This window comes from Calonectris borealis, chromosome 2 (genome assembly GCF_964195595.1).
Source record: "Calonectris borealis chromosome 2, bCalBor7.hap1.2, whole genome shotgun sequence".
In the NCBI taxonomy this organism is placed as follows: Eukaryota; Metazoa; Chordata; class Aves; order Procellariiformes; family Procellariidae; genus Calonectris; species Calonectris borealis.
The window spans coordinates 96,788,428-96,806,580 of NC_134313.1; the positions used below are offsets into that span (position 1 = coordinate 96,788,428).

General features: G+C 40.7%; 1 protein-coding gene across 2 annotated transcripts; it reads right to left on the minus strand.

Annotated features, from left to right (window-relative positions):
- Positions 1–351: 351 nt before the first annotated feature.
- SSR1 (signal sequence receptor subunit 1) lies at positions 352–12,185 on the minus strand. 2 transcript variants are annotated; one of them, XM_075142653.1, is made up of 8 exons: positions 11,929–12,184; positions 9,754–9,872; positions 7,911–7,998; positions 7,479–7,741; positions 6,711–6,787; positions 4,907–4,985; positions 3,789–3,882; positions 352–1,134 (listed from the first exon to the last, which is right to left on the minus strand). In XM_075142653.1, the coding sequence occupies exons 1-8, from the start codon at positions 12,011–12,013 to the stop codon at positions 1,067–1,069; spliced, it is 873 nt and encodes a 290-aa protein (XP_074998754.1). In that variant the 5' UTR covers positions 12,014–12,184; the 3' UTR covers positions 352–1,066. The 2 variants fall into 2 exon arrangements, with proteins under 2 accessions (XP_074998754.1, XP_074998755.1); XM_075142654.1 differs by lacking the exons at positions 4,907–4,985; positions 6,711–6,787 and having other exon boundaries at positions 11,929–12,185.
- Positions 12,186–18,153: the final 5,968 nt, after the last annotated feature.

Below are 18,153 nucleotides of genomic sequence, written 5' to 3' on the forward strand. Positions count from 1 at the left end.
AACTTCAGACCCATGTACTGACCAGTGGAAAGAAGTTTGAGATTTAAAAACTGCAAAGGGTGAATTAAATAGTTTGCCATTTAAAAAGATTATTTGAAGCCAACAGTTTTTCAAATTCAGTTTCAAGTGTGTACAGTAAATGCAACGTCCTTGCCCCATGTAAAGCTTTAAGAAAAAGTCCACATTTTGATACATACAACATTCTAGTTTTTGTGAGAGAACCAAGAACTTACTGAAAAGTTGTTCTGGCTTATTCAATAATTTCTTGAGTAAACACTGCAGAGCTACCACTATAATCAGAATACCTAAGCTGCTGGCACGACTCAATAACTAACCATTTAACAAGTTGGGTATAAAAAAAAAATTTATGTAGTAATACCAATTCAGCACACAAATTCCATGCTTCACAAGTTCTGCTGCTGTGTTAGAGTCTTCCTAACATCTACACAGGTAAGTTCAGATTTTTAGGTCGCTGCATGCCCAGATCAAACACCAGCAAAGTATCTACCACTATGAGCAGCTATACCAAATTGTGCCTTTAGAATGCAAACTATGCAGAAATCTAGATGATCAATGCCTTGCCACTGAAATAGGACCACACACACAAACTTCAGTGTGTGCACACCATAGAGAATAAAGTTACTTACTGAAAAAGAAAAATGCATACAGATTCTGATACAGACATGATACAATCAAGACAGATTAAGTCACTAGACATTCAGATTAGGGGGAGGAGAAAAATCCTTCAAAGACAGTGTACAGATGACAAGCCAGCATTACAAAGAACTCTAAAGGCACATTTCAGGTAACATGGTTCTGTTAGGACCAACTGCTTACACACGCAGGCACAAATCTTAATGGCTACCTCCCCCCCACCCCCCACAATTGACAAAAAAAAAAGAGAGAAGTGCATTTTCAGTAATATTAACACCATTCAGTTAATCTGTTCAGTCCAAATGCTTAGCCGTATTTTCCTTATGGTGATATGGATTCTCTGCACTACTCCAATCCAAAAAACCCAAGCAGGCAGGATTAGTAAAGGTTCAACTGTTGTACTAGTTAACATTTACTCATCAGAGCCCACTGATCTCTTCTGTGCCCTCTTGTAGGGCAACCTCCTCGGTGAAGCTTTATCTAGATTTAAAAAAAAAAAGAAAAGATAGTTGCATCAATTGCTAGAGCTACTTCAGATTAGATGTTATATGACCATGTATTTTTCTCCCCCCCCAAACACAAGCCAAACTGCCCCTCTAGTGCAATCCATCACCACAGAGAAGTCAGTTCAAACAACTTAAGGCTTTTTAACTACTACCATCTGAAATAGAATAGGAACATTCCTTTTTTGTTACCTTCTGTAACATGCAACTCCAGGGTGAGGGTTGTTTAATTTGCCAGTTGCTAAAATGCAAAAGCCACCCCCAAAAACCAAACCCCACACCATCTCCTGATGAAAATGCATGCTCTGCTGTTTAGAAGTGTTCAATAATTACACTTGTTGAAAGTTAATGAATTATTTTGATCATTACTGGTTTGAATTGACCTGCCTGAAGAATATGTGATTGACCCTCCTTTAGACAGCTTTGTCTTGCATGAAATATTTCTACATTCATATAGATTAACAGCAGACAATAAGTGTTTTGGTTGTGAAAAAACACACTTTTCCAGGAAGCATCCACATCTGACTATGAAGATGTCACTTTTTAATCAGATATCCCATAGGGGGAAGCCACCCAGCTTTAGCTGTATGATCACTGGATGCCAGAAGCATCATCCTACATTTAAGACTTTATGACAGGCCTATAATTGTCCTTTACAGTGATGATCCTCATGTAGGTAGAATTTCAATCCTTGTAATATTGTAAAGAAGCTACAATACTTTGTATCAAGTGCTAAAGTGATTGCTAAGTGTATCTGTTGACTTAAAAATGCACATTTTCTTAAACACAACCATCTCCAATAATTTCACTGTTTAGAGTATGTGCAAACAAAAGGAGCAGCCATCATGCCATTACAAGCCAATCAGTACAGTATGAAGTGTCTTTCAACAATAAAATAGTCGAGAACCTCTGAGGATCTTGAAGGCCACATATTTCAAAGGATTCTAGTGTAGATTTCTAATTAAAACTAAGCTGGAGCTAAAGAAAACCACAATTAAGAACAACTTAAACAGCAGTTTTTCCTAGACTTCAGGTATTAAGATATGAATACCTATTTAGCTTAAGAAAGGGATGGGGGACAGGACCCTAACTGCCAGGATTTGAACCCATCTAAAGACAACTTGCTCTTTGGAAAAAATTAGCATTTAGAGCTTCAGTCTTTCTTGCTATATTGAGGCTTTTCAAATTCCTGTGTCTAGATTTTGTACTATCATTCTTGTTTCTCACAGAAGACAGTGTACAAGAAAGCTGACATTTTCAGAAGTAAAACACCAGTCCTTATACCTATGTAATAGAGGTACAGTTAAAAAGGGTAAAGGAATCAAAAAAGTGAAGTCATCAACTCCTGGTACAAGCTCATATCAGAGCTAAGGCCTCTAGCCCTTCTACACTGAATAAAGCTCAGAATAGGCTTATTTCATCAAAACAAGAGCCTTTTTCAAGTAAAGGTAGTTCCTGCAAGGGTTTTCAAAGCACTTCTCTTGTCTAGGATGCACCTTGTTTTAAGTGAGGCCATGTCACCTCACACCAGCCAAAGCTACTGGTGAGAGGAGTTCACCTGGGATAAGGAAGACCCAGGAAGATAAACCTGAGTATTAAACTATTACACCCAAGGCTGAGGTTTGTTTCTCACTGAAACAAGATGTGCTCAGCCATTGGTCGAGATCAGTCCTCCACCTCCCTCAGCTTGACACTACACCAAGGTAGCGGGGAAGGCAAGATACACATCTGCATTTTAGATAAAGGGTTCGGGAACGTTAGAGGAGGCAACTGTACTTCAGCAATATTCTACCAGAACTATGTTACTACAATATAACCAGAAATAATGTATATACAGATTTATAATATATTAAACCATAAATTTATATGTATATAAAATATGTTTGTGTGGTTGCGTGCAGCTGTTCTGTAATCTTTTACTGCTCATGCTACATCACCAATCACTGCATGCAGGAAGCTGTACTTCTATCCATGCCTAATTATCACAGGGACAACACATTAAGCATTTCCACTCTTTCGATCACCAGAGTTTGCCTCACCTCTTCTACTCTGCACTGAAGCCATGGGAAAGCAAAACAGAAGAAACAGCAAGAGAAGTTAGAAATATCCACAAACACACAAATGGTCTAAAGAAATCAGATATTGGGTTTAGTGTTGGTATTTCAGGTATCAAGGAGAACTCAGTCATTTTGGACTCGTGAACGATGTTAATACCAAGTCTTAATGTGGCTTTACTTAATACACACTTCTAATGCATATTTAAAACTTTGGTCTATAGGCTTCCAAACAACTTACAGAAACTTTGAAATGATAGATATTTTCTCCTATTTAAACCTCCTTTGTAATCCAGGTTTTAGGTAGAGATTTTATACTGTTGAAAAAGAGTCTACAGAACAAATTGTAAAAGTCACCGATAGTCATTATTGTATCAACCAGTGAAGTTTGTTCTGTACAAGAATAGGCTGCTAATGTAATAGTCTAATAATTAAGCACAGTGCTTTAGACAGTTTTTTTATTCCCTAGAAGATATATACGCTGTTCTGAGAAATTGGTATCAGCTACTTATTCAGTTACAACTAATTGATTAAGTAAGTTTGTTAGGCTTTAGTTTGTGGAAGGCAGACTACTTACTTATTTGATTTAAAGTTTCTTGGGGAATCCAGCTCATATCAACATCATTCTGATTTGATGTTCCCATCTCTACTTTCTGTACTGGTCGTTTTCTCTGAAAATTCAAGAAAGAAATAAGATTTTCCTTTCCACAAAGTTTTGATAGCACAAGTATTAGAAATAATTAATAATGCTATATTTAATGAATTGCAATTATTTCACTAAGACACAAACTTAAGGCTAGTCAATGTATGAAGATGTCTTTGTAGCTTAGCTTTAACTATCTTTACCATTAGCAATTTATTCACCTAAGCTTGGCATTACCACTTCTAATGCCTCGCAACACTTATTCTACTCAAAGATATGGAGATTTCATGCACGCCTGGGCAAGTTCATTTACCTGTTACAAAAAATGGCTGATGATTAATCAAACTTTGTGATGACCGGTTTCATTATACTTTCTCAGATTAGCACAACATTCTCATATGTCACCTTGCAAAATAAATTTCAGAGCACAGCAATCATTCCATACTTCTTCCCAAGGGAAACTACTTCCAAAGTATCATAAGCCAGATTGCAGAAAGACATAACCTATGCATTGCATGCAGATGAGACTTAAGCTTTCAATAGCTTTTACTTCCCAGACCACTTACAGGGACAAACCCTTAGCTGTTACAGCATTATAAATGGAATCCAGAAGGCCTCAATCAACATTATGGTAAAGCATTGATAAGAACTAAATAAAGGTCTATCCAGCTGTTTTTCCCAAAGTTCGACCTAGATTAAACTAATAGATAGAAATAGAGAGCATGGGGAAAGTCCACCCAGTAAGTATTGAATCAGTATCTGCACACATCCAGTGACTGGAAGGTATCAAAGCTTCCGATTCAACCATTTCAGTGTGGTGCCAAAGAGCAGACCCAAAGAGCATTAGGTAAGCAATCTAGATGTCTCCAATTATGAACATTTTTTAAAAACACTCTCATTTTCCCAGTAATCTCTAAGGTCTTAGTTCTAAAAGTAAATCTTCTAAAGTTCTACCTGTACTATCGTATGCCAGAAGCAATTACTGAATTGCTTTCTTTTCATATCAGTAAGGTCTTGTATTAACACGTACATAGACAAAATACACTACCCACCTTCCTAGATTCTAGTAACTGATGTAGGCCAACAATGACAAGTAGACCAAGTCCAGCAAGGAACATGTACATGAAGATCCTTTAAAAAACAGTTTAAGAAACTATTAACTAAAAATCTTAAGCATTTAAGAGCATTTACAAAGAGGCATAGAAACTCAGCCACATGCCCACATGATCTTTCCCAAGAACTTTTGTAGGGGGTGGGTGGGGAAGAAAAAAAAAGAAACAAACAATGACTCTGAAATTGAAGTGCTAACAAATGTTAAGTAATTATTCTGACTTTGATTTCAGAAACTGTAATCCTAAATTTAATTCTGAACACCAGAACATTTGAAAAATGCCGTATAAACTGCGAAACGTTATAACTAACTATTGATATTTAGTAACTGCAAGAACTCTTTTGCAGTATCATGTTTCAAGATGTTGGGTCACAGATAATATTTATGTTTGTGACAGCTTTAGCCACTTACAAAACCCTTAAAAATCTCTTATATGCATTTAGTACGCTACTGCAAAGCAAGTACTGCTAGGATACTAATTTATTGGCAACAGAGCTTTGAAAGGCCTTGCTTATCTTGCTCTGTGTTCCAGTTAGAATTCTACCTATGCAAACAACAATTTTTTAAATCTGTGTAGTTTGTTTTGAAGAATTCTACCTGAAATACCTGTTGATACTTAGCAAGAGGTGAACAAAAATTATACCTAAAATTATATCTAAAATTAATTTGGGGAGCAGGCAGGAGTTTACAGGTAAAGAATCTATTCCAAGTTGAACATCTTAACTCAGATTTATGACAGAGGAAATTATGGCGTTAAACTACAGAAGAGACTTAATTGAACATCCCTGTTTTAGGGTAATTATCTATTCACAGGATATTAACTCAAACTGCTTCTAATAATTTGAATTCTTTTGAGAGCTCCTTTATCAGAGTATCACACATTTTCACGTGACCAATTGTTCTTTCATTGATGCTATTCTATTTGAGAAATATCAATTAATGCAACAGCTATTTCTTTTGGTTTGACCTTTTTAAAAAGGAAGCTTGCTCAGCAGGCAATTTCTACCTGTGGCAGGAGAATTCAAATATTCAGCATTGTCTACAAGTATTTCTGAAGATTTTTTTTTTAAACTTACAGTTTCTCTTAAAATTCCACTCCAGTGTTAGAATATTTAAAAGCTTATCAGCACAGCACATGCTTGCAACACATAAAGTGTGTCAGATATACTTAGTCTTTAAGACTGCAAAAAAAAACACTCCTAAAGGAGACCTGCTACAGATAGGGGTTAGTGCAACAAAGAATGAGTGCGAGTTCCTCCATCTCACACTCCAAATACATCTTTCAATTTATGTAATCTTGGATTATACTGGAGTGCTCCAGAAGCAAGTTATTCCAGTCTTCACAGTAAGACCCACAGTCCAATACTATGGGCCCTCTGCATCTTTAACGCTTAGGAAAAAGCACAGTAGCATAACAAAAGCTTAACAGTTTTCAATTGTTACGTAGCTGTGTAACATCAGGTCCTATTCCAGGCTTAAGCCCTCTGAGCCAAAGCAGATGTGTAAACTGTTCACTGACGTAGTACCAATCCTGCAGATCCCTAGTACTAGTACAGATCTTAATTTGGGGGAAAAGTTTATATTTTCAGTCTATCAACATTGTACAAGTCAAATGCCTGCTACACCATCGGCAAAACCAGCAGACCTAACATTCAACAAGAGGATACAAGAACTATTCTCATTGGCGCCATCAATAACCTGTTCTACCAATATACCAACTAAACTTGAATCTCCAGCCTCCTTACGTTTCTCCATCCAGCCCATCTTCTTTTTCAATAATTGTAACAGTTTGATTGAAGACAGCATCTTGAAACACATTGCCCTATAACAAAGTTTCCACATAACATTTTAAATTCATTTCTTGAACACATACACAAATGTTTTATCTTTTTCCATGTTTTTGGAAAAACTCTAGAGTAGTAACTCCTGTACGAGAGTTGATTAAGTTTAGAAGCAGTGCAAGTTTGACTCAACATATAAAAGCCTGTTAAACTTTGACCTGCACTAAAAGAGAAAAGAATCTCCTATTTAAATGCTCATTTATGCTTTTGGATAGCCTTCCCCCAGATTGCAACTACTGGCCATTTATTTGCTCAAAGTCAAGTTTGCAGATGGATTCAGGTTGATAGTTAAGTTTGTTAGCGAAACCCAATCTGAAAAGCACTGTGAAAGCAAGCTTTAGTTTTTTGGGGGTTTTTTTGTTTGTTTGTTTTCGTTGGTTGTTTTGTTTTTTTTTTTCCCAATGAGTACAGCCAACTGCTACACAGTTCTAACGCTTTCTAGCTTCCACTGCTGACATAACTTTAAGTCTAACATATACAGAACTAAATGTACATGGGGGGCTATTGTGAAACATGTGGACAGTCACTTACTGTGCTTATGTATCTACGGATCTGCTTAAAAACCACAAAAGCATTCGCTTTCTGAAGAGGCAGTAACTTGACTAAGCAGTTCCTTCCCAACATTTCCACATCAACTAGAAAGATTAAAATGAATCACAACATCAGACTTACATTTACATCTCTGTAGTTGAGATTGATAACTAGTCCGAAAGGACGACCACCCATAGGCTCAGCAGGGATGAAAGAGTACTCAAACGTGGCTTGTCTCTGTGGTGGAACTACTGTATTCAGAGGGAGAGCTGTGAAGTTCTGGATATAAAACTGGTAGTCTTGAGGATACCGGAAAGAAGCATCGAGAGACTCGACAATGAAATCTTCTGTACCCTTATTCGTGAAGCCCACCAGAAATTTTACAATGTTGTTCGCTGGAAAGTCTAAAACAAAAAATATTCAACCATTAGAGACTTCATACACCACATCCAGCCCATTTCTAAAGAGTGTCTAGAACAGATTCTGTTTTTTTAGAGCTTCACTCTTTTATGCACACATTTATATAGTCTAAGCAAAAATAAAGATGATGGTAGATTAGCACAGGACTCTTACCTTCACCTTTCACAAATAAGATGGTTGTATCAGCACTAGGTGAGGCTTTAGGTTCTCCTGACAAGTCTTCTTCCTCTTTTTCTTCTGTCTAAGACAAGAGACTTTTTTGAAAAATCCTATAACGAACAGTGAAGCAAAGACCATGCTTGTTTCATGAGAATCCCATGTGTCAAAGCATGCAACAATGGCAAGCATTAGTATCAATTCCTTCTGTTGCAGGATTAGCACACAGCCTGTTCTCCCTCTAGATTTGATTAGCATCATTTTCAGCATTTATCCTTCTACTTGTTTTATTTGACACAGTGACTAATCTGAACTGCATTTACCTGTATTGAAAGTTTTATAATCGGAAAGCAACAGTAAGGTCTCTGTTTGGGGGTGGAAGGAATATTAAGTGTTCACATCTAAGCTATTTCTATTTAGAAAAAAAGCATTTCCAAAATTACAGGCAACCATAAGGCAACTGAGAGTTACTTTTACTACAGAGGGAGTGTTTATAGAAGCTTTCTATTCAGTTTTTATTAGTTAAGTGTTATGTATGCCTGGAAATGGTTAGACTGTTGGAACTAAATAAGTTCGTGGATTCACTTTTCAAGCTCACTTTTGTGATGATTCACTTTAATTTGGCAAATGCAAGCATTAAGGGCTTGTCTTCCACATGGGGATCATGGGATCACCACATCCCCCACCAAATGAAAACAAGGCTGACCCCATTTTGAACTGTCTGAACTAATTGCTTGCAAGTTAATTATATCATTTGATTTCACTGCTTAAACAACCACTTGAAGCAGTGGATAGCCTGGATCAGTCATACAAGTACCACGATCTAGGGAAGCCATGAACCAGAGCTGAGCACCTAGCATCTTGATTTCAAGATGCTATGCAAAACTGTATCTTCTATTTCTGTGACAAATAAAAGAAACTGCCTAAGACACATAATGTTTTGTACTCGAGTCATAGACTATTTATTAAAAGAAAATTACATCCAAAAGGTTATTTAATAATACTCTCTCAGTACTGAATACCTAGCATACCTTCTACCACTTAGCAAAGCTAGTCAACCATAAGCTCACCAACATCAGTAAAAATCTAATAGAATCAAAGAACAGTTTACCAGGTGTCCATTTTTATTATGCATGTCTTCTCCTCCTACTAATGTCCCAAACTTTCTTATTTTACACCAGAAATTTAAGAAATTTTTGTACCAATTTAAGTACACTAAGTGTCTAGCAAGCCTAATACTCTACTGCTATAAGCAGATCACCTAACTACATAAAATATTTCACTTTGTCAAGCTGAAGCAAGTGACCCTGAACAGCAATATGGCCACTAGTATAACAGGCATACCCTGCAACAAGTGTCAGAGACTAGGAACGTAGTAAGTGAAAACAGGCTGCAACACAACGTTTTCAGAATTAACACTGGGCTTAACTAAGAAACAAGATTCTGTTGCCCCTTGAAAATCAATACCAAAGAAGCCAGAATGAAGCAGCCCTATATCCCAACGTCCTTCTCAGTTTACTGAGATGCAGCTTAAGCTGGAAAAGAACTATAAGGGGGCTCCTATGAGAATCCGGTTCTCACTTGGTTTTCTTTTTTGTGAACTGCAGTTTCAGTAGTCAGAAATCGGGCTGTGCCCATGTGGTTTTTCAACTGGTAATTCAGGAAGAAAAGAGAAGTCCTTCTGAAACTTCAAATTGAACACAAGTCTAACTAGAGAATTGGAAACAGCTATTTGGAAATAGCAATGTTATTAAACTCATATTTAAATATATCTAACTATCTCGCTTCAAGCACCTTTGGTCTAATTCATATTTATGAAGTAACATTCAGGTACAATTACCAAGTCTGTTGGCTCATCTTCTTCAACTTCAGCTTCATCATCTTCATCTTCAACTACTGTATCTTCCACAGCTTCCTCATCTTCTGTAGCATCTTGAGCTGCAACTAATAAACCTGAACCTATCACAACAAAATACAAATACAAGAAAGTCTTTTTAATGTCTAGTTAATCAACAGAAAACTGACATTGTAGTACAATTTTCAAACTCATGTTTGAAGAACTTCTTAAAAATCTGTCAAATAGTGTTTTGAAGCCTCAGTTGCAAAAACCTGACATTCAAATGATTGTCTGTGCTGATCTTACAGCCTTTTTCCTTCTCTAATAACTTTCTGAACTACTCATTTATGTGCCAGTAAGTTCAAAATCAAAGTTTACAGCTAGATGACAAAAAGCTCAGCATTCACACAGCAATGCTTAAATTCGCAGAAGGCAACCAACTGGCCTTAAAAGCTATTGTTTAATCTTTGAACATATGAAAATAGTTTCATTTTGTTTTACAAATGTGAAAATAAAAAGATATTGCTATTGCCAGGAAATTAATTTAGTAAGTACTGTTTCTTCTAATAAGTTTAATAAACAATTAGCATATCCTTTTCATCTGCCAGTATGAGAACACTACACTTTCACAGGTAGTTAAAAAGTTATTATTTTTGCACTTGAGCAAGGCTCCAAGACAAGTGCAATCTGATAGTTCATTGCCTCTTTGGTTTTATGGAGCCAAGTCTCATACATTCAAACACTAGGCAGATATGATTAATACAAATATTGGCCACAGGACAAAGTACTTCTGTTTGCAGTTTAGAGCACATGCAGGCTAGGCTGAGAACTTTTAAAACATATACACAAAACTACAGATTTTTCTTTTAATAAACATAACGTTTTCCAAAAATCAAAAAGAGTAGAAATGAACGGATGATTGATTTACACAAGCCTGAAAAAGACCTAATTGCTATGAATACACATTTAAAATGAATATTTAAAAACTTTCACGGGGAATAAGAATCCTTGAGCAGGACAAGTATATCCAAGGACTTCAGGATTGTCAGTCAGAGCTAGAAAAAGCAAATACAACCCCTCCTCTCACGTGTCTTTAGAAGGTACACTCAAAGACTTTTGCTCAACCACGTGCAATACTTAACCTAAGACTAACCGCAGTGATTTTATTTGCTGAAGTTTTAAACTTGTAAGTCTACAAATAACCATTTTTTTAAATGAAAACGTTCGTATCTGAACAGGGTACAGGTAAGTTATAGGCACTCTTCACAAGCAACTGCGCTAGCACATTCTCCTAGACCTCTAATTTACAGTTTTTTCAACGGATGTCAGAAGGGCTGATGATGTGGCAATAGCGGGAAAGGAGAGCTGCCCGCTGTGGGAAGGAACTAACTCACGGTGTGCGCTGCAGCCCACTGCAAGAGCTGGGCGAGACGGCTGCGCTTCTGTCCTTCCAGACTTAGTGGGGGGGAGGCATTTTCAGATCGTGAATCACATAACGCTACAGCGTAAACGGAGATTAGTACTCCGCGACGAGAAGGACACTTGGGTGAAGGGAGACGAGGTGGGAAGGCAGGCTGGTAGCCGGCGCATCTGCTAACGCTCCGCTGCAGAAAGCAGCACCCCCGAGAGCGGGAGCAAAGAGGGAGACAAGCCCGTTGCTACAACCTCAAGCGGAGTTTTTTTCCAAGGGGTTCCGCGGCGCTCCGCCCGGCACCGCAAAGCGCGGTTCGCTCCGCCGGAGAGGCGAGAGGCCAGAGTCCGGCCCTGCCTGGAGGAGCCCGCACCCCACCGGAGCGCCCTCCAACGTGGCCGCCGCCGCCCCCCTGCAGGGGCACGGCCGGGAAGCCCCCCGCCCAGCCCGCGCCCCACAGGAGCGGAACCGGCCACCGGAGCCCCGTCCGGGCCAAGGAGGGAAGCCCCGGTGACGGCCCACGTGCGCAGGGAGGCCCGCGCCGCTGCTGCCCGCGCACGGCGGCGATGAACGAGCAGCGCCCGCCGCCTCCTTCCTCTCGAGAGGAGGACCGCGAAGGCGGCGCTGGGCTCCCCAGGCCCGGCGAGAGCGGCTCCCCCGCCCCGCCGCCCGCGGATCGCCAAGGGGAGCCCGCCGCGTGCTCCCCAACGGTCGTTACCGCTCCTCCTCCTCAAGGCAGCAACGGCCGCTCACCCACCCGCTCTCACCTGGGCCGCCGCGGGCGCCCCCGAGCAGCAGGGCGGCGGGGAAGACGAGCAGGGCGAGCAACAGCAGCTGCGACAGGCGCCTCATGGCGGCGGCGGTAACCAACAACTCCCCGGCACCCCCCGCCGGCCCCACACCTGCCGCTGCCGGCTGTCTAAATGGCGGCGGCTTCCATCCGGGGTCGCTCCCGCCCCGGCCGCGCCTCCGGCCGCCCCGCCCCCGCGCCGCAGCGGACGTGGCTCCGCCGGGGAGGTGGGAGGGCGGTCACGTGAGTTTAACACACGTCTCCCCTCCGCCGGCCCCTTCCGTTTCCGGCTGGGGGCTGGCCTTCGCCTCCCGCTTGGAAGGGGGCGGGAGGGAGCCGTGTCCCTCGGCAGGCAGCGCGCAGGTGCGGGGCTCCCCGCCCGCCTCCCCGGCGCGCAGGCGCGGGTGGGCTGTGGGTGGTGCGGGACCGGGCTGCGGAGCCCCGCAGCGGGCGGGTGCCCTGCTTGAGGTGAATCACGGCCGGGTAGCCCGGCCTGGGGGGCGGCGGTTGCCGGGGAAGGGCTGGTAGTGGCGCCCGGGAGGGTCCCGCCGGAGGGGTGGTGCGGCCTCTCTCGGCGCCCTGGGCGGCGGGGGCGCGCCTCACGTTGCCTGTGCAAAACACGGCGGGGCTGCTTTCATCTCCCCTCTTTCATCTGCCCCTCTGCTTCGCTCTGGTGAGACCCCACCTGGAGTCCTGCGTCCAGCTCTGGAGCCCTCAGCACAAGACAGACACGGACCTGTTGGAGCGGGTCAAGAGGAGGGCTACGAAAATGATCAGGGGGATGGAACGCCTCTCCTGTGAAAAAAGGCTGAGAGAGTTGGGGTTGTTCAGCCTGAAGAAGACAAGGCTTCGGGGAGACCTTATTGCGGCCTTTCAGTACTTAAAGGGGGCTTATAAGAAAGATGGGGACAAACTTTTTAGCAGGGCCTGTTGTGACAGGACAAGGAGGAATGGTTTTAAACTAAAAGAGGGTAAATTCAGACTAGATTTAAGGAAGAAATTTTTTACAATGAGGGTGGTGAAACACTGGAATGGGTTGCCCAGAGAGGTGGTAGGTGCCCCATCCCTGGAAACATTCAAGGTCGGGGGGCTTTGAGCAACCTGATGTAGTTGAAGATGTCCCTGCCCACAGCAGGGCGGTTGGACTAGATGACCTCTAAAGGTCCCTTCCAACCAAACTATCCTATAATTCCCTGTGGGAAGTGCTGCCTGTGTCTGTGTGGGGTGGCTGTCGGGGCCCTCCTGGCCTTACCAAGTGGAGGGGGGTAGGTGTGGGAGGGCAGGGCTGCCTCTCTGCCAGCATGCCTTCTGCACCTGGCAGTGTGAGAGGCTGTGCCTTGAGCTGAGTTTTTTTTGTCATGGACGGAATGCCAGTCGTGTTTGTCTGTCTTAACGTACTGTGAGGGGAAAAGTAAAATCCAACGGATGAGGTTTTGGTTTTTTGTTTTGTTTGGCAGAGTAGACTAACATACCTCTGGAAAGAGCAAGGATAAAGCATACTACTGAAACAGAGGTGCTATCAAAATCTCATAATTCCACATTAGAATAACTGGTTTTGAGTCATATATTTGATGGTTTAATTGAAAAAGTTTCCCAAAACGTGATGGGCAAGGTATATGAAAGTGATACCTTTATCTCAGTGGATCTTTTGTTAAATCAAATGTAAGGCATATTAAGATGGAAAGCCTTCCCAAATCCCACAATCAAAACATTCCGTGAAAATACCAAGGCCAAAAACAGCCCCCAAGCTTTCTCTTCTCTCCCACAGTTAATTCGATGATTTGCATGCAGGGTACAATGAAACATGAGTAGTGTTAAGTCACATTCCATATTTTGCGGTAATTTGAATTTGTCATTTGTGCATATGCAGCTTGCTGTGATGGCAATGGTAAATGTAGTCTTGAGTCTTTCGTCTTTCATTTTCCACGTTATTTTCATTCATCTGATTTTGAATCTGCAAATTACACAAAAAAAAATTACCAGAAGTTACCTTTCTAGCTAGGTTTTATCTTAGTTATATTTTTTAACGTGCTGAAAATGTTACTGAAATGCTGTTAAGTATTGACTGAAGATGAAGCATGATTATGAAAACTGAAGAAGATCCATTGCTACTGATAAAAGTATTTCTAGTCAGATAATATCCACCCAGTGGTAGAATACTACTTTTTCTGCAAAAGTCTTTGAGTTTGTTTAACATCATAATCTTTGGCCAAACATGTTTGACTTAACCTAGTCATGGTTTGGTGGTTTTGGGGTTTTTTTGGGTTTTGTTTTTTCTTGGGGGGGGAAAGCAGCCAAATATTTTTTCTTGGGGGAAACAGAAGAGAAAATACTAGCATGCTATAGGGGGTTTTCTATTTAGCACTGTAGGATCTGAAACATTCTGTCTTCTAAGCAGTGACTGCGTATTTTATGCGCTGCTTTTCCATCTGAGTTAACTGATCCTGATGTTACTAATTAATTAACGTGTGTGGTGCTCTAACTGAGCTTGCATGTGGTGGGGGCACAGAAAGGTGTTAATTAACAGTTTGTGTGAAAATAATTGAAATATCTTGACTATCTTTAGCAAAACACCTAGCCCAGACTGCAATATTACAGCTGTGCCTAAAAGCCTATTAGGCTGCAGTTGTTTTGTGCTAAGTACTCTACCCATACTAAGCAATTTACAATCTGAAAGGAAAGACTGTATGAATAACTGAAGCAAGCTGCAGAGATTTTTTTTTTTGCACAGACTGCTCTGTGTGTGTATTCACAGACATAACAAAAAAAATGTTGACAATAATTGCCATTATTGTAACTTTTAGATTTGACATCTCATGTCTGATGCTAATTCTGAGAAGACTGGCGTTCCCTAGGAGTTCACATTGCTCACGGGAATTCTGCATGTGGTCACAGTTATGTACAAGCATCATATCCGTGCGTTTAAAAAAGCTTTTCAGTCAGAAATTACAGGTAAAACTGTTATTAGGAAAAATGCCTTCAGTTTCATAATAGGTATTACAAAAAGGGTGAGCGTTCTTAAAGTCTGTGGACTATAAATAAAGTTTACCTCATGCTTCCAGTTTCCATTTTGAACTTCTTAAATGATTCTCCCAGATGTGTGTTTCTTGTAAGATACCAGCAAAAGGCAAATAGTTGTTTATGTACATGTAGAGAGACTTATTATTTCTGTATTAATACTTGCTTTTGGCATGGTAAAGCGTTTAAGAATCTATTGAACTGCCTCATCAGAATTTACTCAGTGGCTTCTATGGGAGATGGATTCAGCAAAGCGCTTTTTAGGAGCAGTGTCATACATACAGTCCTAACCTGTTGTCTGCTTCCTGTTTCTCAGTTTTGGATGGCGTACTGGGACATCTCAGGAAAAAAAAAACAGCTGAAATGTAATCTGACTGGGACAGGGATCTTGTTTGTAATGTAGAGGGAAATTTTATTGGTAAAATCAGGAGGTTTACTTTTTCACTTGCTCTCTGAGTCTTCCTGGAATTTTACATACTAGCAAAATGTATTTTTTTTGTTCAGTTGTTTTTCTCTGGACTTTGCTATAGCTGTCCATACCTTGCAGTGCCACCATATGCCAAGAAGTGAACTGCTTCCCAATTCTCTTCAGTTTCAGGTCAATGCAATAGTTTTGATGAGTAGCCCCCTTAATCCAGTGCACGCTCAAAAGGTAGCTCGTTGTTTTTGCTAGGACTTTTCATGGGCTCACAGATAAGACCAATTTTTCTGCTTTTCAGGAAGCGTCAAAAGCTGTAAAATTTTCTTCTAATAGTTGGTGATTTTGTACCCTTCTATATTGTGTAGTGCCTGCTGAAATCAGAAGAGGTAATACTATACTTCCAAGAGAATTGTATGAAGGATTATCTCATTACTTTTTGTAGTTTAGAGAAGTAATTCTATGGACATGGAATTCTGAGAATTTTTCTTATTAATTTCTATAGTACTTTTCAAAATGACAGAGAGTTACTGTATGTGGTAGTTATTAATGATTCCAATGAGAATCTCCCACTTGGATCTATCAAGGTGGTGTTATTCTCTCTCATGACTCATTATAATTCTGGGGGATCAACTTACTTGAAATGGATGCAGGCAGGAAGTACTCATATTGCAGGCCTCAGCCCTGGGGGTCCTGTCGGCTGCTTCTGACTGGGTGATAGTACAGGAGACAAACCAGGAGCTCTTACTGAGATCTGCTAGATTTTAGCCTGAATTGTGGTGGTTCTTTGAAAGTCAGTGCTTTCCCAATTGTATTTCCAGGAAGGAATTTTAGTTACCCTATTGCAGCAAAATTGTCTCAAAGACATACAGGTTCCTTATTTTATCTGAAAAAAACAGCGAGGGATACCGCTCTGAAGATCTACCTGGTACAAATACATGGAGAAATTATGTGTTCCATGAGCTTGACTAATTAGATGTGTTTCTGAGAAACAGAAAGAATCAACTGGAAAATCTAGTAATCTAGATAAATTTGTCATCACCAACCATAATTGCTTAATCAGATTTATGAATTCCATATGCTCCCTGTGATGGCAACAGGAAAGGAACTTCAGAGCTCCCTTTGGCCTAGCTCAAGGTTGCCCAGCTTAAGACTCTTTATAACACTTTGGTTGAAGGTTGGGGTGATGGGTTTTGCAATATATACAGATTATTTTTAGCCCCCGGGTTTTTGATCATACCTCTGCATGAAGAGCAGAAACAAAGTTGTTGACACCAAAAGATAAAAAGCTATTTTTATTCTATAGTTTAAATTAATTATTGCTACTAATTCAGTGATAGTCTGGCTATTTGGCAGATTTATGTCATTGTGGACATGGAATTCTTAAGTCTAGTCTTTCTTACCAAAGAGAAGGGTGCTACACTGTAAACTTAGGAAAGTACAAAGTTAGAGACAGTCCTGACTTCTGAAGAATTCCTCAATTCCATCGAAGCGTTTTAGTTGCGAGATAGTAGTAAAGAGAGAACCTAATAGACTATGATAAGTCTATCTTACGTTCTTTATGTAAAAGATCAAATCTTTTGTTAAACAGTTAATTTACTGTATATAAAGAATAAAAAGTATGTGCAACATTTTTAAATTCTGCAAGAAAATTTAGCCTAAGAATCAAAGTGGGTTTGTGGTTTTGGTGGTACTAGACTAAAGATTCATCATGTCGATTTAATTATGTTTATCTACTAATCCTTGTATATTGGTTGAAACCTAGCTAGAAATGCCAGAGAGGTCAACTTCAAGATTACAAATTAAATTCACATTTTTTAGCGCAAATCAAACAAATTGGTAGGTGTGAGAGTTTGCTTGTATTAGAGCCGAGGTGGCACAGTGAGTGGCTTAAGGTACCAGCATTCCCTTTTTACATAATTTGCACTTGTACTGTGGAAGAGGTCAGGAGTGGAAATGAGTCTGATGTTGTTCTGCATGGCTAACTGGCGCAGTTCAGAACTGCTGACAGTTTGTTCTGAAGGGGCTCAGGGCTTACACAGACGTGGATATTGTTCACTAGTGGCAAGCTCTGAGGGGAGAGGCTGCAAACCACCTTCCCACAGTTCAGCAAGAGATCCCATGTGTTTTTTTCACATCAGAAGTAAAATGGGACAAATGTCCACTGTTTTGGGGTTTTTTTGGCTACTGTTCCAAGTTCCTTGATGCACACGCCACTTTTTTTGATTTTGCTACATTACAGTCCTGAAAGATGTCTGGTTGCTGCAGAGAAAACAGGTCCAGTTCTGAACACTATCATGTCTATACAGTTTGTCTTCTCCAGAAGGTCTATATAATAATAATAATAGGTGTGTTGGTGACGCATAAGCCTTTGAAGCGGATGAGGAAGAGGGAATGAGGACATCTTTATGCTGGAGAAGCTACCAGGCTAATGAGATCCTCAGTGCTGCTAGCAGTGTTCAGCTGTCCTGTAGCGCTTCAATGCAACCCTGTCCTTCTGCTGTGCTTATGTGACAAGGTGTAGTCCCAACACGCGTACATTCTACTGACTGTGTGTACTCATGCATCCCTCCCAAAGTCGCTCAAGTAGTGTCTAGCCAGGAGCAAGTAGCAAGTACTCAACCAGCAAGCTGAGGAGGCCTGCACCTGTTGTATTACATATTTATTCCTAGGACATAATGCACTGCAGGGCCCTAATCAGCTTCCAGACTCCATTGTATAAACTCTGTATGAACACAAAAAAACAAGGAGCAAGAGGGAAAGGGG